General features: G+C 40.3%; 1 protein-coding gene across 1 annotated transcript in view; it reads right to left on the bottom strand.

Annotated features, from left to right (window-relative positions):
- hcn2b (hyperpolarization activated cyclic nucleotide-gated potassium channel 2b) overlaps positions 1–21,007 on the bottom strand; it is a 29,830-nt gene extending 8,823 nt beyond the window's left edge. Inside the window, exons 1-7 of the mRNA XM_086046985.1 lie at positions 20,337–21,007; positions 19,192–19,615; positions 14,928–15,089; positions 9,777–9,995; positions 3,088–3,234; positions 1,424–1,664; positions 148–312 (exon numbers count right to left, since the gene is read on the bottom strand). Of these exons, the coding sequence (XP_085903111.1) occupies positions 148–312; positions 1,424–1,664; positions 3,088–3,234; positions 9,777–9,995; positions 14,928–15,089; positions 19,192–19,615; positions 20,337–21,007 (2,029 nt within the window). The remainder of the gene's footprint in view (positions 1–147; positions 313–1,423; positions 1,665–3,087; positions 3,235–9,776; positions 9,996–14,927; positions 15,090–19,191; positions 19,616–20,336) is intronic.
- Positions 21,008–22,351: the final 1,344 nt, after the last annotated feature.

Here is a 22,351-nt window from a genome sequence, read left to right as displayed (position 1 = left end):
AAAATGAGGATTCCCTAGGTAACTGCGTGAGAGCGAGCTGTTACATACATCACAGAAGTAGTCCTCGGGGTTAAGGGGTTAGTGGTTTCCAGCCCCTTCGCAGTCCCAAAGACAGGCCACGTCAATCATCCAATCACAAGGACTCACCTATCCTGTCCAGCCTGTCGATGGCGACCGTCTCGAAGGCGCGCCTCATCATGGGATACTCCTCCAAGACCTCGTTGAAGTTGTCCACAGAGAGCGAGTACAGGCGGCAGTACGTGTCCGACCGCACGCTGGCTGTCCGTCGGCCACGAGTCAGCAGACAGATCTCTGGGGAAGAGAAGGACATTAAATGGACACTTGCACTTCCGGGTGTATATATATATTTGTTAAATCAAATCATCTGCAAGCCATTTATACTTAAGAGAAATGTAAAAAGAATTTGAAATGATATTAAATGGAATGCACTTACCGAGCGCTTCATCTACACCATTACAAAGCCTCACATTCACACACCAATGGGATTTTAAGTGTTTTGTGACCATAGTTTGTGGTAGATTTATAGTTTACAATTACAACCAATTTGTCAACTACGCACATTTTTTTTTTTTTTTGTTAATCACGGCAGGGCTCGATCGTGAATGCGTCGCCACTGTGCGGTTACTTCGACCAGCTGACTGTGAGCGGCGTCTGGCTGACAGGCCGTCTTAATTGAGCACACAGACACTATATTTGGAGACAGGCCCGCCAAGCTCCATTACATTCACTTTTTTTCTGCGTCTTCTTCTTCTATGACCCGTCGTCTTGTCAACCACTTGTCAAAATACCTTCGAGATTGTCCATGTGCACACTCATGAAAAGCGGGCGGGACATGACAAATGACGGCATCATCATCATCACTATTGTGTTGTCCTAATGGGCTGCACCTGCATCAAGCGGCATGCTGACAGGGCTGTTTGGTTTTTTTTATTTATTCTTTAGTGGTGGGAAGTAACCAAGTACAAATACTTAGTTACAGGAGTTTAATCACTACTTTTACCATTACCAGAGTGTTTTTTTTTTACACAAGTATCAGTACCGTGTGTACTTTTGCCACCCCTGTATGAAACATTTATTTGATATCCGAAAGCTACTGTCCTAGTACGTACGGTCTTAACTAGTCCTAACTAGTGGACTAATTGTCCACTACCCCACTGAATGATATTCCTGCAAACACTGTAGGACAGCTACGTCACTAGCTGTGCTCTAGTTGACATCTGTGAGCTACTAGTATAACTAGTGAAACACTAGATGTAAACAAGCATAATCTTATGTCACTGTAATAGCGCACAGTTGTCAAATAGTCTGCCTGACAAGTGAGGACAAAGAATGTACTAGTAGATGAACCTTAACCTGGATATGGAATAAATGCTGAAAGGGCTTTTTCCCTAGCGGCGCTTACCTCCAAAGTAGGATCCGTCAACTAGCTTCATGCCCACGCTGCCTTTGGTGAGCACGGTGACCACACCATGCTGAATGAAGTACATCTTCTTGCCGACGGTGCCCTCGCGCACCACGTAGTCGGCCGGCTGGAAGACCTCGAAGCGCAGTTTGGTTAGCATGGCCGTCACGAAGTTGGGGTCGGCGTTAGCAAACAGCGGCATGGACGCCACCAGCTTACGGCAGTTGAAGTTGACGATTTCCTGACCGAAACGACGACGTTTTGTTAAAAAAAAGATCGGACTTGACTGTCAAGGAAATATTTATTTGTCTTTTCAAAGTGCAGCCATTCAATCAAAGGAACTTATTTATATTTTTTTCAAACGTTAGGGTAAAAGGGGGTCTGAAAATGTCTGGCAGTGAATGAGCTAATAGTACACAAATTACTATTTTATCATATCATTTATCACTTGTAAAATAAATTGTGTGATATTAAGATTATATTTTCATTTTTTTTTTTTTTTTTTGCCCCCTCTCTTTAAATGATGATTTTTTTCGGGGTGGATAATATTTATCTGCATTATAAGATTTTAACTGTGTCATAAAATTTTTACTTTTTGCAAAATTATGCTTTGTTTCTCATAAAATGCTGACTTCTTCAGTTTTTTTTTACAATTGTATACTCTTTGTCATAAAACGAACACCTTTTTTATGTATTGGAACTTTATTGTGCAAAATATGTTTACTTTTTTCCTTTCAAATGATATCAATAAATTACTTTTTTCTGAAAACTGTTGGTATGTGCAACTTTATTCTTGAAAAATGATAACGTTTGGTAATATTGGCCCTGTTCCTTGTCAAATTACAGTTTGTTTGTTTTTTTAAATCATCAAATTTCTACTTTATTCACTGTAGTTTTCCCACGTTTTTTTTGTAACAGCACATTTCCCTGCAATATCTTCATTCGTTGTTTCTCTGAGAATTTTAACATTTTGATTACCTCATAATATCGCAAATTTTTTCTTTCATTATGATTTTATTCTCTAACATTACAGCCCCGTCATAATAAATAAGCCTTTAGCCTTATTACCTTTTAGCCTAATTACACCTTTATTGTCTTTAAATGATACTTTTTTTCCTCATTATTTTGACCTCATTCTGATAGTAATAATATTTCATTGTCATTAGTGAGGCCTTCATTCTTGTTTGTATGGTTCTGTTTGGGTAATTATGAAGTAGACTAAACAAGAAAACAAAAACGCGAGAGTAACCAGAAAGTTTCATATTTATTTTATTTTTCCTATATTTTATATGGTGTTATATTAAATGCTTTATACATTAAAAGTTATATTAATCTGTTCCCCCTTTTACATATATGCTTAATTTATTGTATTATGCACATACATAATGTAATACTATTATCAGCCTTATTATAGTGTGATAACATTTATATTTTAAATTCTTTTTTTCTTTAACCTTACAAACATACAAAACAAATAAACACTGAACCTTTACTTATACTTACTACTACTTTTGGGAGACTTAATTAATGATTGACACATAAGGTGACAGTAAGCGTAAATGTATCGATATTCAAGAAGCACGACAGCAAAGACTGACTCCACTTCATAATAAGATTCAGTTTGTGTGTGTGGGAGTGTGTGTGCATGTGTGTGTGTTAGCTACCTCTCTCAGAGGCTCATTAAGCTCCTCCAGAATGCTCTCCTCATCAAACATCTTGCCCTGGTATCTGTGCTCATAGTAGTCGTGGATCTTCTGCCGGAAGTCGGCCGGCAGTTTGTGGAATGACATGTACTGCTCCACTTGTTTATACTGAACGCCACGGAGAGGAAGATAAGTTTGGATGAGTTGAGGGGGAGAGGACATGAGCACACCACTTTTGTTCAGCAAGACATTTATGTCACATTGACGAGCAGACTTATACATAAAAAGAAGTGATAATGATATTCAGGCTAGAAACACGGATCCACAAGAGAAGCCTGTGACCTGGTTATTCCTCCAGGCAATGAGATGAAACGTGACACCTGCTGTGAGAAGATGGTGAATTACACCATTTTTTTTCATCACTACAACATGATTTTGTTTCTGTAGTACGGTTGTAAATATAATGTGGCAGTCTTTTTTATATTGCTGTCATAAACAATGGGCAAACTGCAAGTGAGTTTATTTCTTGCAAGAAAGGGGAGAAATTGTACATAGTAAACAGACAGTACAGTAGCCTTAAACAAACTGCACCATACAAGTCTTGGGACAAAAATGGCCACTGCTGTCCCACCTATACTATAAATTGAGCGTGAAAAGAGAATCTCCAAACCCATTCCGCTCCCTGGAATACCGCGTAATCGATTTATAGGCTACTGCATACATTTTTGTATATATAATGCGCCACATGCTGCTTCACCAAGTCTAAAGTTAATATAATCTGATCATATGTAGCAGCCTACTCTGGTAAATTTCCATTCCAATGAACTAAATGACAGTGTGTAACAGAATTCAGTATTAACATTCAAAGCAAATATGTTAAAAAAATAAATAACCCAAAAAACCACACGCTTTAATGATGCAGTTTAATAAGAAAGCACTATGTTTGGCCCAACTACTCTTTACACATTTACATGTTTGATTGTCATGGCAACTACCTTTGAATATGTATTTAGTTGACTCATTATAGCACAAATCCGGCTTCCTATTACGCTTTATTCATAAGGAATAAATTGTGGCACTGAAATGTTAAATATTGTTACCAGATTTGTCACAGATTTTTCAGATCAGTCACTTTTGTTGCATATTTCATGACTAAAAGCACGAATTTATCAATGATTCCATGTCCAAAATTAATGAATATATAAAAGGAAGCAAATTTCCTGCGCAAATAAAAGAGGATGTCATGTTTATCTCCACAGAAAGTCGAGCGTAATATATTCATGAAGTACAGTGAATGCAAACATAATGTCTCTTGATGCCAACCATGGGATAAAGCTTTCAATCATTTCCGATTCAGGGACATCATACCTACAACGACATCACCACCATAAGGAAAGAATAAGAATCATGTGTAAAATGAATGCGTCCATATGTTTTGTGTGTGGAAATGATGGGAAATATGGAAACGCTATTGAACTTTAACTGGAAGAGTAGAAGCATGTTGGAAAAAAATGCTTGTTATTTTTCCTGCGTAGTGGTCACTGTCACTGCAGTGGACAGCTATTCAAAATCAGTTTTCTTCTACGGTGGGAAAAGGAAAAAAGTTTCCACACCCTGTCATCTGAACAGGGGTGTTCATACTTTTTTTTTAATATCCACTCTATCTTGTTGCTGGTAGTTTGAGACTTGTGTCAATCATAACAAAATCTCTTAAAGATTGAGCAGCATTAGGACGAAAAGTACCGTGTGGGCATTGATTTATACTGGGCCGCATTTTTTTTGTTGACTCAACCTTTTCAAAGTCAGTCGGGTTGAAGATGATTGCTTGATAATTGAGACCAGGAGACTGCTGACAAGAAACCTCTTGGAGCTTTCAAATGTAACGCAAGGATTTTCTCGACCGTGCGAGTGCGCTGGCGACTTTGTGTGTGTATCACGCAGCGTGAGTCATGGCTCTGTGGATTCAACTGTCAATTGGATGAGTGGTGTTTTCCAAGGAGAGGGTCAAGGGACACAGCAACAACAACCACTCACACATCAACTCTTCCTCACAGATTCTTGCTTCTTGTTGAACTGCAAGTCAACCACTCACTACAATTGTGGTCAATTTTAGGAAAAATATGAAACATTAGTAATGGTATACTCAGAGCTGGGCATTCCGTCCCAGGAGCGGAATGGATTAAATGGTCAAAGTAGTTTGAAGTATTTTTTTCAAAGGACTTATGCATGTTTGTGTCATTTGAGTGTTTGATTTTAAATTTAATTTAATTAAAATTTTTACAGAGAATAAAAAAAATCAGTGTTAGAAATTCAATGGTCCAAAAAAAAAAAAGCTGCTAAATTCAAAATCAAACTTAAATGGCATATATACGGCATACTTCTTTAAATCTTCACATTTGAATCCAATGCAAATTATACAAAGCAACCTAAATATTGAATTTAGACTTTACTTTCATCAGTAGGTGCTGCTATTTTGATTAGCAACGGCGTTCAAATGGGCTCCGCAGTAAACAGTTCAACAACAACATACAGAAAGTGAGATTAAGTACAGTAAGTACAGTTGCTCCCCATTTTCTTGGGGAGAAAAAAAAGGAGGCATCTATTTGAGGGAGGCATTTAGTTAAGTGGATGATGCCCTCTGCAAACGATTTGGGCATGGCATCTATTAGCGAAAAGGCTTGAGGAAATATGATGAAATGTGATATTTTGTCTGTTGTGGCAATACTGTCTATATGTTATTGTACTAAACACTGGGAATGACCAGTGTTGTCTTGCTTGTGAGAGGTGAGAAATTGCATTGAACAGAAGTGGACTGCAGTATCTAAGGTCTTCTCATTGAAAACCTTGGGCAATGAACCACATGCTGCTACACCAAATAGATGATCTGATCACATGTAGCAGCAAGTTATGGGTAAATTTCAAATGTTATTTTTTTCCTAATATATTAAATTCAATCAGTAACATTTTCAAAGTGTTGTGATAATATATCATCAGTAAACAAGCCAACAAAATAAACCTTCCCGTCAGTAACCGCATAGAAGTTGGTGGTCAATACAAGCGCCGCAGTGGGATAAGCCAGGCACCCCTATTAAATGTTTGCAGCCCGGTGAGTCAGTGTGTGTGACACTCTCAATTAAAACCAAATGACAGCTCGCTCACTCCCACCGCCTCCGCCTCTTTGAAGAAGTTGTTGTCGTTGGAAGTTTTATTGACTTTGTGATTTCCGCGGCATTAGTCTGAGATTATCGGCCGTGTCACTCAAAAGTCAACCGGCTTCCGAAAGTTGATGTAGCGGAAAAGTCCACGTTTAAGCAATCTGCGTCATTTGTGTGACTGCGGGCTTGCATTTTATTGTGCTTTCACTCTGATTGACGTGTCCTGGTGCCTCGGAAAAAAGGCGTCAAAATCCGCAAAACCTTCCGGTTCAAAGCAAAAAATAAATCGTCTAGCGTGACGGCTATGATGACAACAAACCTGACCCAGCCTCAGGGGCGGAGCTATGGGTGGGAACAGACTGACCGACTGCCCACCCAGTGAGAATCATCAAAAAATATGTACTTTAATATTTTTTATTATTATTAAATTAGTTTTGAATTAGTGATTCCTTGTGTGTGTGTTTTTTTTTTTTATTTGATTAAATATTAAGAATGGCATAATTGTGGTTGTCTAAGGAAGATCTGAACTTCATATTATTCGGTTTGTCATATTTGTCATTTTTATTTGATTATACGATGTGTCGGGACAGGAGGATTGTGCGAAGTGAGAGAAATATTCAGGCCCACCCTGATTTTTCCGGGCCCACCCATTAGCTATGTTCTGGCTCCGCCCCTGCCCAGCCTTGTTTTTTTTTGTTGTTGTTTATTTTATGCACAAGTTCACGCAGACAGGAAATGGTGATATTACGGTTATGTGGGTTCAATTGATTTACCCCGACTTTAGAGGTAGAAATTCTAACTTTGGATGGCCTTCCATTGCCCTTCTCCTAGTCGGGGGTCTGAATTGTCCCCTTTTCTTTTTTTTTCCTGAATGCAGGTCAATCACAAGGTGTCTCTGGACCTGGTGGACCTGCTACTGTATGGCCTCAGTGATTGATCATGTGATTAACCGTGCGCTCCGTTTTTGAGTCAAGGTTGACTGTGTTCTCATCGCTGTTGGTCTTGTAGGGGGTGGTCACATGTTCCTCAACAGTGCACCCTAAGTAGGGGGGAGCGGTTACATAATCGCCAGGATCCCATGTCCATGCACCACGTCCGCGGGCAGATGGTGCCTCGCTCGGCACTCAAGGGCGAATTGATGAGGGAGGGAGGTGTGGCGGGGCGCGAGGACTGAGGATGAGGACGTGGAGGAACACAAGATGAAGTCACCGCTCACCTCCATGTGAGAAGAGGACGTCAAAGTCATTGCGGAAGATGTGACCTGCTGACCAATGCCCCCACGCTGTGTATTCCACTAAAGAATTCAACAGTTTTTGCCACATTTGTTTCAATTCAGTGGGCACTGCACTGCTCCTTTGGGTGTGCGTGCCTTGGCCACCTGGTGGCAGTATAATACAGACATAGAAACACACGTGAAAAAGAGTTCCCTAACTGACTTTACATATTTTCCCACTTATTTTCACTTGGCACTGTTACAGTCTGCTTGCATCAGGGCCATGGTGGGTTCCTCGCACCTTGTTGCTTAATTGCTCATGGAAATAAAAGGAAAATGACTGTTGGAGACGTCCCCGACAGAAGTCAGATATTACAGTAAAGCGGCCAGCAGACTATTCCCCCAATTATCCTCTCCATACTCAGTTTAAAAACAGAATCTTTAGAACTTTGCCTGCAGCCTAACCATCAATCGATTTCTCTGGCATGGTGCAGCAATATATGTCAGATTCATTTGTGGACATCGCAGCTCCCTTGAAAAGAGAGCCATGCTTGACCACAGCTGGAAAATAAAGGTAAACAATGCTGGGGATGTCTTCACAGGGCACCAGAGGATTTGTTTACACCTTCCACCTCAGTCCAATTAAACACGTTGACAGGTTGTTTTTTTTTTTTTTTTTTTAGATGTAAAGTACAGGTGGCTGCGACCAAGCAGACAAACACAAATAGGCGGGCCAGCATACATTTTCTCGCTGGGATAATAGCGACACCGTGGGAGTCTGAAAATAACAACAAGTTGGCGTTGAGTTCATTAGCAAACAAGACCAAAGACACTGCAAACAAAAAAAACAGGACAGCAAGGTCACAATTCTAAATACGGTACTTCAGTCGGACTGAAAAATCACGAGTTGCTTGGCCATACTGTTCCACTTTACACAAAGTTTGAACCAATTATCACTCACAGCAGGCTTTTTTTTTTTTTTTTACTTTAGCCTCCTCTGCTGGATGTCGTAAAGACTTTGGGGGTCTAAAAATAGCATTAAGCAGTAAGTTGGAAGTAAGATCATGAACAAACAAGATGCAAAAAAGATAACAGACAAGCCATCCAGAAAGACAAACAATCACAAACATGTTGGCTGGACTGGGAAATACAGCAAACACTACTAACTAACTGCAGTCCAAAAATAACCCCTTGACTAACTTTTCAAGCCAAACCTATTAAATCGACCACGGCCAAATAACATCTGTCGACAGCTTCTTTGCAGCGACTTGCAGTGAGGTTGATGATTGGTGAGGCACTGACTCCTCTGGAGTCGGATATAAAAATATGAACTCAAAACAGAAGATGAACCTATATTTCAATTTTGAACATTGAAACATGTTTCAAATGAGGTAAAACTGATTTTCAAACATTTATTTTCAAAGCTTCTAATCATGTTTCAATCAGTTCCACACTGTTCAACAATGTAGTAGCAAACAAAACAAAAGAATATTTCATATAAGGTCAACTTCACTGTTTTTTTTTTGTTTTGTTTTTTGCAAAGCTAAAAAAAATAAAAAAGCATTTAGTCTGCATGTCTGCTGTTTCTAATAAACCAATCCGTGTCAAAAGAATTTGAGTTCTAGTGAATTTTTTGGAACCAATTCCTTCTCTCCTTGGGAATAATGAACTAAAAAGGGGCGTTTCCTACTGTTGACAAAATATCGACACAACACACAGAGGTCAATCTCAGCTCAACGTTGGCCCGACGAGTCGGCCAGACAACAAAGCACCCTGATGTGTGCAGGATTTATGTGTCAGCATTAACGTGGGTGCAAATAGGCAGCATCTCTTCCGGGATCTAAAGAAAGCTGCAGAGGAAAGCAACGAGGGGCCAAAAAGGGCACCTCAGTTTCGCTCAGCTTTGATCAGCGCTACAGGTGACGAGACAGGCCAAGGCCATATGATTGGCAGATACGAGCGTGGAATTAATGGAACGCATGCTGTTCCTATCAAAGGGTGCTGGAATTAAGGGAGGAAACCATTGAACTCGTGTTAAATGCCACAGACAGTCTTAGCCAAGTCTTTGTGGTGATTAAATGAGGTTTCGGGTTTTATGTCATGTTTTACAAAGACAGGTCTCCAAGGTTGACACAAAGACGTCAGACACAGCACCTCTGAACTGATCACATTTCAGTGAATGGATTTATTTTAAATTATTTCTTTGGTCCATTCTGAGCACACAAAATCATTTGGACTTCAAAAGAAACACAGCTCAAGAAAGCACCAAAGTCTCCAGTGTTTTGCGATTAATCCACAAAAAAATGATCATTTTCGGGGGAAAAAAAAATGGACGTCCTTACCTTCTCCTGGTACTGGCGCCTGGACGAGTCGAGGGACTGGATGAGTGCGGTGGCGTGGCCGATGAACATGGCGTAGCAGGTGGCCCCCACAATCATACTGAGCATGGTGAGCCAAATGTCCGACATGCTCTCGGGGGCTTGGCGTCCGTAGCCGATGCACAGCATGTGACTCATGGCCTTGAAGAGGGCGAAGGAGTAGAGCTCGCTCCACGTGTCGTTCTAGAAGGGAATGGACGAGCAATCAACCCACTTCGGATAGATTTGATAAACATCTCAACCCCGCGCTTAACTCATCTCACGACAAGTCTAAAAGGAAAAAAAAAAAAAGAATGAACGGACCCCCTCTTGCCTCCTATGCCGTGCTCCATTGGTCATTTTGAAACCAGGAAGTGATTATTTCAAGAGTACTACTATCACTGTAAGTATTGGTGATTGTTTTGTTAGAGAGACTAATCATCATCGTCGTCGTGATCAAAAGCAGCTTTGTCTCGAAGAGGAAGAGCCGGAAGAAACGCTAATGAGGCGAGCGCACATCTGCCTGCTCCAGTTTGCTTCGATTTGTGCGTTTTTCCCCAGTCGTGGGTTCATTACAGAAGAGGAAGGCCTCCACTGGCACCGCTCATCCTGACATTGTCCAAACATCTGCACTGCACCTTTTTAGCATGCAGCAATTACACTGAGCAATATCTGCTACAAAGCCAATTAATTCAACATTTTGGGGCGCTCCAGATGTGGCAAGCGTGCTGATTCACCCTCCTGCTGGATAAACAACATGAAGAGGTGACCACAGCATGCAAAAACTATGCATGGATATAAACACATTAGAGAACGTCAATTTGAATTGCAAATATTAAATGCATAGACGTGATGAGACTGCATGATTCATTTGGGAATGGGAATGATATGCAGTCTGAGTGTGTGGTGGTCCCCACAAGCGACATCCGGAAAGTTGATCTGTCTACAACATGAAAAGCAATTTCTATGACTAGCTGGAAATTAAACATGTTTGCATTAAAGGCTATGAAAAGTAACACTGACGATGATTCATATTTTTCGCATACTAATGTTTTCTTTTATGTTGTTAAAGTTTATTAAATGTTATGTTACTTACTAAAATAACTCATTAGAGGTGTCACGCATCTGTCAACACCTAAAATGAAACGTATGAGTAATATAGTAAGTTGTTTTTTTTTAAAAAGATTACTGCTTTCAACAATATATTTCCGAAATAACTTTAAGACAACAAGAGCTCTTTACTAGTTCCATCCATCCACCTTTAACCAGCAGAAAGTACAAAAACCGCCTTGGGAAATGAACCACATGCTGCTTCATCAAGTCTTTTGACAAGGACTTATTAGCTGAGCATGTATAGCTACCTAAATTTGCAGTACTTTTCAGTTGATTGCTATTATTGTTTTATTGATTGTTTTTTATGTCCGTCTTTTGTACAGCACTTTGTTAAATCTGTAGTTGTCTTTTTAAGTGCTCTAAATAAAATGGAGTCGAGCTGTTACTTAACTTTTATGACCGTTATCCATTGTTATCATTGAATGCCACCACAATTAATTCATGTAGTTAATTCATGAGCACAAATAGGGGCTTATATCATCTTCTGTGTGAGTTTCAATATTTGATACACTCGGTACGTTTCTTTTGGTTGCGGAGTGTGCATAATGAAATAAAAGGACTTGTGTTTATTGCGGTGGCCGTTTTCTTTAGACTGAACAGCTAATTTGCCACTTGCATGCATTTGCAGATAATACCTTCAGATGGCAGCACAATGGGAGTATGAGACGTCTGTGATGTATGATAGGTCATTACGCAAGTGTGTGCGTGTGACAAGGTGCAGAGCCTCCCTGACATCTAAAAGCAACAACAGAGAGCTTATCTTGCTTGGCAGAGCTCCATTTCGACTTTTAATATGTTAAGCAACACAAAAGCACCTGCGAGCTATGTTATGATTCATGATTTAAAAGTGCCCTGTTTCTATGTATTATTCAAACATGTCCAACAACCACATGATAAATGGTGGCAAAAGAATGGATGAACACCACGTGAAGTGCACCGGACGCAACAAAATCTTTTCCATCGGGCTTAATACGAGTGCCATGAATCAATGGGTTCCAACACAATCAAGAAAAAAACCTGTGTTTAGTTAGGGATGACTCAGCGATGACTTTTAGGCGACTTAACATTTTGTGTTTCTGAAATATTGAACTTTTAAAGTACCTGTAAAGTCCAAAGAAATGTAATGTAAATTTGACACACCACATAGGAAGAGTGTTGAAACAACCGTGGCAATTTTGAATGATTTTGAAAAAAATTCTGCATCTGTCTTCCACTGCATGAAGTGTAATCAGTAATCACTGTAAGCTGCACTGAAAAAAATGAATCATGGGATGACATTTTACACAATGTAAGTAATTCATCACACCTAATATTTGAGCTTTGATGTAAATAATCAATTTGGCGCAATGTGAAAACGTTCATTTCTTGTGAACTAATTATTTGTGTTTCTTAATCATTTCAAGTGGTGTGGAATTAAGATAATCAAGTTGTCTTAGTTACTCAATGTAAACGGTCCTTTCTGTTTAACCTGAAATTTCTTAGCAAGCTCCGCAGGAAGGACAGAGCTGGGATGTGAAGCCACAACCTATAAAATGTGAGGCAAATGTGCTACATGAAGTTGAATATTTCAAGTTGAACTAAATGAATGTTTTATATCAGTCTAAACTTAAAATATTTGGTGTGACGGATTGCTTTCTTTTTTTTAATCATCCAAACTGTTTCTATCTATCTATCTATCTATCTATCTATCTATCTATCTATCTATCTATCTATCTATCTATCTATCTATCTATCTATCTATCTAACCATCCATCCATCCATCCATCCATCCATCCATCCCATCCCTCCCTCCATCCAGGGTTTGGGTTAGTTGCACGACAAATCTGCTTATGTTTCCCCAAAGAGTGGTTGAGCAGTAGTAAGAACTTAGCACCTGTGTCTTTTGGACGCAACAAGTGTTGAGACGACGCAGGTGCACGTTTGAGGCTGCTGAGCGCGCAGCCGAGTGCAACCAACCAGCTCAATGATGGCGCAAGCTGCGGCCTTGCATCCGACGCCCAAAAGCATGTCCAAACTTTCAACTTTTTTCCTACTTGCGTCATCTGAATGGGGTTGGCTTTGCTGCTATTAAAACGTCAGAAAAATAGCAGAGATTGACCAGTCCAGGTCTCCAACTCACCCTAATGAGCACATGCGCCTTAGAGAATGGAATGATGGATCTATGGACGTGTCAAAGAACACATACCAGCACTTCACGGAGCGCCATCTTCTATTTTAAGAGGCCCATCTGCTGTTTATCAGTAATTGCATTAATGGAGGATTTTTGCAAAGAAAAGGGCGGGTCCTTGAATGCAGCTATGACATTGAGAAGGAGGCCAAACAGAAAAAGCACAAGCGCAGACCTCCACCGAGGCCAAACAATCCCAATTTGGATCAACACCAAATTGAACACTAGAGAGAGTTGAGATCAAAAGTTTATTATCAAAAGTGCAGTATTATGGTGCTACTGAGAGCCAAGTCATTTTTGAGGTGGTACTTAATACTTTTAAAAAGTTTTGAGAACCACCGTCTGAACAAAGTGAAATTGACTCCAGGGCCTGAAGTTGAAAAATGTTCTGAGGAAGGACGGCAGAGAAATTTGGGAGGTCAGGTCAAAATGTACGTTTCTCGCAGCATCAAAATGCCTCCAAAGAGAGGCGAGTTTACTTCAACACCCTCAAAACTGTCATTTATTTGGTCTAATAGGAATAACGACTAAGAAACAAAGCCAACGTGAATAATGGAAGCAAAGAGAAGTTGGCACGCAAATGCTGAGATGCAAGGTTTATTATCACGCGTAATAACAATACCAACAAGCAACGCTTTCCAACTCTATTAAGGAGAAAATGCGTGTTTGGTTTGGGACAGATGTGCTATTACTTTACGAAGGCCAAAGGTTTACCGTAATCTTTCTAAAATATGGCGCCTCGGCTCAAACAGGAGCAATGCCAGATGAGGATCATTGCCAATCAGATTGTGCTGATCTTTGTGTTGCTCAAAGAATTTCTGGTGCATATTTAGCCAGCATTAGTATTTCAAAAAAATACACAGGGTCACGCAAAAAAAAAAAAAAAAAGGGAATTTTTGAATGCATTCGTACATAAGGACGCCATCTACAGGATGTAATTTAAAATGAAAAGAAAATTCCATCATTGTTTCTTACATGGCATGTTTTAAGGTTTCAATTACTATGAATACAATATTTTTCTTCCATCACTCTTGGTTTTATAAGATTAAAAAGTTCAATTTTTTTTTTATGTCACCTGTATTTACCTCCACCAAGCTCAAGTTTGAGAGGTATTGTTTGATTTGACTGCTAGCACACACAAATGACAGTGAGCATGGATGGTACCAAATGTTCCTGTGAGTGTTGCTGAAAATTAAATATTATAAAAAGCATCCTAATGAGGATTTTGGATGGGCTGTGCTTCGTACGGATGATCTGAGAGTGCTTGTTAACTGCCAGAATCTCTTCTCGTTGGACGTGTTACAAAATCTGTGCGGCGAGGCTCATTTCAACTCATTTCAACTCATTATTTCTGCAATCCTCCCAGAGACATACAGTAAATCAAAACTGCTTGCTCGCATATGTTTCCTTGAAGGCGGACCTCAAAGCTTCAAATGCCTTAGTAATGATGATTTGGTGTTTATTCAAGTTGCAGTAATACTGCAATGTTAATGGTCTTTCCATGAGGAAATAGTAATGATATCGGTTTTGATCTTAGTAGAGATGAAACGGGACGAAAATGACATTTTACAGTGACCAAAATTAGCGCCATTATCGGTATTACCACAATACTACTGAAAGAAATGTCAAGCAAAAAAATAAATAAATAATAGCTACACTAAGAAAGCCAAAAGCATTGCAATACATTTCATTTTTACTTTAAAAATTAAAATAAAAAATAGTAACTACATGTACTTTTTGACATCTGACAAACTAAAAACAGCAACATCCAAAGTGCACTTTTCAAGCATTTCATTTATGGAGATACCGTATGCATATTATATACCGGTTATAAAAATTAAAGTCGAACGACTTACCACCATCTTGTTGAGGGAAACCCAGCAATCGGAGGGGAAGTCCTGCAGCATGGGCACCAGGAACTGCAGGCAGCCATCCCAGTGACACAGCAGCAGCATCATGCCGATCAAGTTGAATATTCGCATCACGGCACTGGCCAGGTCGTACGTCATGTGGAAGATCTGGCAGGAGGATGTCAGTTATTCCTTTGGGTAACTTGTCAGGACTTGACGAACCTCACGGTGATGTTACTTGTAACTGTGACTAATTACCATATTTTGGGTCGAATTAGGAAATGGGTTACAATGACATATGATTAAATAAAAATACTGGGAACTGCGTTAGGAGTATGAAGGTTTTTTTCTAAATATACAAAGTCAGTGTATTTTAAATTAATTAATGAATTAAAATGCTAAAACAAATTAAAAAAATGTCCATTAATTACTCTAACTAAAATGTGAAATATTATAGAAAATAATAGTTTTGTTATAGAAAATGTGAAATACAGTATAATTGAAATAATGTTTTTGTGTTAGAATAATTGTAAAATCAATTAAGTATTCGCATTATTAGTATTATAATAAAACTAGTATTATTTATTTTTATGTACAGTGCATGTCAATGTTACAGCAATTCACAGGCCTCCATCAGTGTATTTCTATTTTCAGACAAGGTGCTTCACTCTCAGGGTCCAATGGCAAAAAGGAGACCCAATCGACATCCCCTTTCATGATTAATGCAGCTCTTTCACAAATGGACCCCCACCACCTCGACTCCCCCCATGATACTCGAGCAGAAAGTGGTCGCGTGTCAAAGTCACACTGCAATCTGTGTCAGAATATACGAGCAGCCAACATACACACAATTGCAATAGGCAGCTGTCACGCTTTTACGAAAACACGAGCCGCCTCCAGACCATTAACACACAAATGTTAACTTGGAACCGAGAGGACGAAAATAACCTTGAGTAATGAGCCACATGCTGCTTCACAAAGACTCAAGACACTTGTGTTATCGCTTTACATGTAGCAGCCTGCTTTGGAAAATGTACAACAATCACTTTGACTTACACACAAGAAAACACACGCACACGCACGCACGCACACACACATTCCCTCACGCTGTCCTAAGACAAAAGCATCCTCCCGTCAGCCAGTGAAGAGCTCATAATAAAAGAGCTTCCTGCCCCAGGAAATTGCTCCGCTTATTCCCGACAATGCTTATCGCAGCCTCTGCACACACACACACACGCACACGCACACACACACACAGGTACATTACCCCTCTGAAATATATGCAATGATACATCAGCGACCACTGCGCCCAAATCTTCAGTGCTGGTCAGGCCTAGAATTGGTGCTGCATAATTATTTGCGGCCACAACTGCTCTATGTTTGCAAATGAGAACTCCTGAGTTTTGTTATGGAAGGAGATGCGTGGAGAACAAATCAATAAAGTTCTTGTCCTCTTTCTGCGTGTCTTAGTCTGTGTTTTGGTCGTTATATTATGTTATGTTATGTTATGTTATGCTATGTTATGTTATGTTATGTTATGTTATGTTATGTTATGCTATGTTATGCTATGTTATGCTATGTTATGCTATGTTATGTTATGTTATGTTATGTTATGTTATGTTATGTTATGTTATGTTATGTTATGTTATGTTATGCTATGCTATGCTATGCTATGCTATGTTCTATAACTTACTTTTGGAACATCTGATGGCCTTAAAGTTGAGCTTTGCGATTGAAGTTTTATTGATCTTTTTCTTTTTTTTCTATCTTGCATCCCTGTGTGTGAGGAACAGTTGAACAATGACTTTTTTCCGCAAAATATTTTTTGCTATTCTCTTAGTATCATGACATGTTTTGTATAATTGTAGCCAAACCACGCAGAGCTGATGTGATGAACGTAGTGAGCGCGGTTCACGTTGTTGTTTGTGTGCGACGAAATGCTAATTAGGCTTCTCCCCAAATTACCGCTCGGTAATTAAAAGGCTGTGTGGCTGTTTTCAGCGATTCACAGAAGCTCAGTTATCTTGAAAAAGAAAGGATGGGATTCATGTTTAAATACACGTACAAACACGGTGCACCGGGGTTAATTGTGTTTAGGTAGCATAATAACGCATGTAGCTACTTTGGAGTATAAGTGAATATGGCTTTACGACTAATCAGTGGATATAAAAAGTTTACACACCCCTAATTCGAATGCTAGGTTTTAGTGGTATTAAAGTGGAAGTGAACCAAGCATGTTTTATCCAGAATATGTTCTATGCAGGCCCACTGGTTGAAACAAGGCATTCTGATAAATATTGCCTTTGTGAAATATGAGTAATCCACCCGTTTTTAGCCATCTCTGGAGGCGGCCATTTTGTCACTTCTGTCAACTGGAAATGACATTGACAAAATGGCCGCCCCCTGAGATGGCTAAAAACGGGTGGATTTTGCTGCTTCACAAACGCAATATTAATCAGAAGCAACCAGTGGGCCTGCATAGAACATATTCTGGAAAAAAAATTGTTTGGGTTGACTTCCTCTTTAAAAAAGATACGATAAATCATTTCAAAACTTTTCGTGTGACCTACAACCTTCACAACTCAACTGATTTTTTTTTTTTTTTTTTAATCTTATAGCGAAGTAGAGTAAAACAACTGTGATGATGCGGTTGCACAATTATGCACACCCTCTTATCACTGGGGAAGTGGCTGTGCTCGGGATTGATCAATCACATTCAAACTGGTCAAATGCCACCATTTCACCTCTGCTTATCTCCAAATAAAGTTCAGATGTTCTAGTCGACTTTTTATGTCCACTGTAGCCTCTGCTTTTACAATGACTTGACTTGTTAATTCATCTGAGAGACAAGCTTTGGTTGGTGCTGCTGATTGATTTAGCAACAGAGTTCAAACTGCCTCAGCAGTTGTAATGGGAGTAGGCCGCTACATGTGATCAGATAATAATGTTTTTGTCGTTAGATGTGGTGCAGCAGCACGTGGCTCATTGCCTCAAGGTTATTTTTGGAGTCCCTGTTCCAAGTAGCTGTCAACAATTGTATGCTTGGGATCACAAAGCAACTCAAGTTAAGTACAGTGTAAATGTGCCAGTAGCCGCCGAGATGGTCGGGAAGCACTTGCATACTGCATTCCTGATTATGCTGATAATATTGTAGCTTTACTGTAATCACATGAACTTTTTCTGGCAAAATGCCAACAGTTTCTCATAAAATGATTTTGTTTCCCCTAGTGAAACCAATTGATTGCTGTAAAAATTTGAGAGGAAGACAGTAATTAGACAAACTACTTGCAAAATATGACCCTTTTCCTCATACAGTATTTTTTTTTTTCACACATTATCTTTTTCTCATAGAAAAATTACAACTACCGTCTCCAGAAACATGACGTTCATCTTCGAAATTTATGATTTTTTTTTTCCACGAACAATAAAAAACATTTTTGTAAAATGATGACTTTTTCTTCTACTATAACCACAATAGTGCCTTGAGATATGATTTTAATTTTTGTGACCATACTCATGACTCAAAACAGTCAAATAATCATCCATCCACCAACTCAAAAAAATTGAGTTGGTGTTTCTAATCAGGAAAAATGCACTCAAAATATTGTACTTTTCAACAACTGAGTAATAATGTCCTCAATTATCATGTGAGGAATTAAACAGCCTCACTTTTCCCACCGTGAGGCAGTATGATAAAGTCATGCAGACACGAAAAAAGTGCTTCTTCTAACTGATTCTCTAAGTGACTCAGTAAGATACTTTAATATTGGTCATTTTTTGTAGAGGACAAAGAATAGATGCCTGCTGTGAGTATTGATAAATTATCTGTCTACATGTGTTGCTCCACTGTTTGTATTCGAATATCAAATAATTCCTTTCGGCAAGAAATAAAACAATTTTAGGTATTTTACTTATTGCATTATGGAAATATTCTGTAATCTAATATTAAGGGATGTATGACACCTCTTTTTTTTCAGACTGATACCAGTATGAGTATTCACTCTTTGAGTACTCAATGACAAAACATTGTGAGCAAAACCTTTCTTTCTGACACAGATGATGATTTGGAGATGTGTCATACTGCCACAGTACTGCCGAAGAGGACTTACTCAATGTCAGATTTTCTTTGCTTTACTTATCAGTGGTGGGTATCGGCATCCTACATGCATGTAGACTCGATACCTAGAAATAAGGCTGTACCGATACCAAGTATCGCCCATCGCCAGTCATTTGAATTTTGTAGTACTTAAGTTGGAGTGTGTGTTCCTACCTCCTCCCACTGGTGGATGTAACGGATGAGTCTGGAGAGCCGGAGCAGGCGCAGCAGGCTGAGAATTTTGGTGAAGCGCACAATGCGGAGCGCCCGAGCCGTCTTATACACCTCCGAGTCGATGCCCTTTTCCACGATGAGGAAGATGTAATCCACCGGGATGGAGGAGACAAAGTCCACCACAAACCAACTCTGCAGGTACTTCTTCTTGATCTTGTTGGGGTCCAGGATGATCTCGGTGTTGTCCTCAAACACGATGCCCGTGCGGAAGTTGAGCACCAGGTCCATGAGGAAGAAAGTATCGGACACCACGTTGAAGATGATCCACGGCGTGGTGGTCTCGTCCTTGAAGAAGGTGATGCCCACGGGGATGATGATGAGGTTGCCCACCATGAATAGCAGCATGGTGAAGTCCCAGTAGAACCTAGTCACACATGTCGCTATCAATCAATGACTTGTGCCACCGCAACAGGGTAACAGTGATAATGAGGAAAAGCGCGATGATAACCATAGAACCAGAACTCACTGTTGAATAACTGAGGGTCAGTATAAACAATGAAATTCATTAAAAGTCTCATTTAAGTCTAACCTATAAAATTTGATTGCAACTACAGTAGTTTCACTGTGGTTTGGTTTGACTTTACAAGAGTAATTATTACACTTGTATACACCGTCAAATGATTAATGCTTACTTAAAACATTGCATGTACAGTTAAATGTTTTTGGGGACATATGGAAAGATGAATGGAGAGATGGCTAGATTGATGGATGAGAAATGGATGGATGAATGATGATCGGTGGAGATGATGGACGGATGGATGGATGAGAGATAGCGATAGACGACGGATGGATGGTGGAGAGATTGATGGATGGATGACGGAGTGCAGAGAAATGTGGATGGACGGATTGGTAGAGATGATGAATGAGTGATAGTGATAGAAATATATATGTATGGTGGAGAGATGGATGGATGGATGTCAATAACTTTAATGTAGCTGTCCTCGGTGCTGAAACTTCTCAACCAATCTACTATTCGAAAGATATGTTGTTGTCTTTATTCATGTTATGACATTCTTAATGAATTCGAAGTTTGGTTAATTATCAGCGTGCCCACTTCCTCCCCGCAACTCCCGTGCCGCCTGTACCTGAAGTCGCTGTACGGATGTATGATCCAGTTCCCCGCCGACTTGACCCTCTCCTGCTCCTTCTCGACCGCCTTTTGGCTGCCGAACATCCGCAGGGAGAACTTGTTGACCCCGGGCTGCAGCATGGAACTGAACTGCCGCTGCATGTACGTCTGGCTCCGGCTGGACTCTCCATCGTCGGCCACGATTAGGGAGCTGTCCTCCATCGCCGCCTTCCTGGACAGCTGAGTCGGGGTGTGCCCTCTGCCGCCGGGCGCGTTGGAGAAAGACACCCGGGAGTCCTTCTTCTCCGTCCCCGCGGCGCTCTTGACCTCAGCCCCGGGCCCCTCTGCCGCCGCGGAGCCATCCATGGTCGCAGGCTTGCCGCCCTCGGCCGCTTCTACCCCCCCATCGGCGTGGATCTCTTGTCGGGATATGAGTGAGGACAGGCTCCCCGAGCTGGTGGGCTCCCTTCTGCAGTCTCCGTTCTTGTTGCATATCATGCCGCCGACTTCGCGTCCTAGCGCGGCAGCCTCCGGTGCCACCGAGTCCCGCGCATCCCTTTGGAAGAGTCGAGCCGAGGCTGCGCCGACGCTGTCGTGAGGTTCCGAAGGCTCGTTATGAAGGAGCAAGAGCTCGTTGTTGTTGGACTTTTTGGCGGTCCCGCCTCCTCCCGGCAAGCGTCTCTTCATAGTGCCGGTGCCTCCTCCAAGTCGAACATCCTCGGAAGCTTGAGGAGGGGCGCGCCTGGTGAGGGGGGAAACTGGACTCCTCCTCGCCCATCAGTGGGACGCCCGCGCGCGCACATACGCTCAAGCAAACAGGCACACTCACGCACAAATAAATCTAACACGCGCACAAATACACTCTCACAGGCTCAAACGCACACAAAAACTAACGTATATAATCGCATTCAAATTCTCACATACAGCGACGCAAACAACACACACAAACACTAACTTGCAATCACACACACAAGAGCAATTTCAGACGTACGCAAACACAGTCGCACGTACAAACGCACAAAACAAAGACAAATCCAAACACACGCTCACGCGACACGCAACTGAAACGCACACAAACACTTTCACATGCAATCACGCGCACACGCTAACGAATACAAACTCTCACACAAAAACAACAGATTTGTGCACAATTAGCTACACGCTCACAGAATCACGCGAACGAAAAAAACAACACACAAATTCACACTCACATGCAGGTCCACTCCATCCTTCACACTTATTGTAACCTCCCAGAAGAAACCTACCACAAAATTATCAGTTGGATTAAATATTAGCACTATGGAACAATGCTTATTCAACAAAACCATAATGTACAGTTTTGGTCAGCCTGTTGCTTCCGATGAACGAACAGATGCTCACGGCACACGTCCATAGCTAAATGTCTCCATCTCGTGGGGAAGTTTTGGAACTACAAGAGTGAATTATAATTTTACATTTCTATGGGGAAATCTTGGTAAAATTCACCAATTACTTTGGTTCTCCACCACACTTTGTCTGTGCACTGTCCAGTCAAGAAGCATGGTCAGTTTGTATTTTGATAATTAAAAGGCAAATACACAAACAAAAATCGGAGTGGGTGCAAAGAAAGTGAATAGTGCACCCTTTTCCACCTCCATCTCTGCGTAGTAAACACCTCATACAATGTAAATAATCTGGGCCGGTTTTTTTTTGTAATTGGTGTATGCATTTATACTTTTAGATCATCTCAGTAAATGAGGATACAGTATTTAAAAAAAAAGTGAAACTCCAACTTGAACAAATTACAAAACACATTACAGAAGGCTATGTACCTAATCTCCATATTTTAAAACTCTCTCTCACATAATGTACTTTCTTTAGGTGAATTTGGGTTTTTAGTAGCTGGAATCTCTATCAAAATTAGCAATTTCTTTTTAATCGCAAAATATTTCCCTGTGTATACCAAGTCCACTTTTTTTGTACTTTTGACAGTTTTCAACAATATTCAAACGTACTTATTTTTTTCATGAGTGCATATACAGCCATGGAAAA

The sequence above is a fragment of the Filicampus tigris genome, chromosome 12 (genome assembly GCF_054856515.1).
Source record: "Filicampus tigris isolate MCC_2025a chromosome 12, RoL_Ftig_1.0, whole genome shotgun sequence".
Classification (NCBI taxonomy): Eukaryota; Metazoa; Chordata; class Actinopteri; order Syngnathiformes; family Syngnathidae; genus Filicampus; species Filicampus tigris.
Note: the sequence above shows the minus strand (reverse complement) of the source record. Positions and strands in the feature narration are given on the sequence as shown.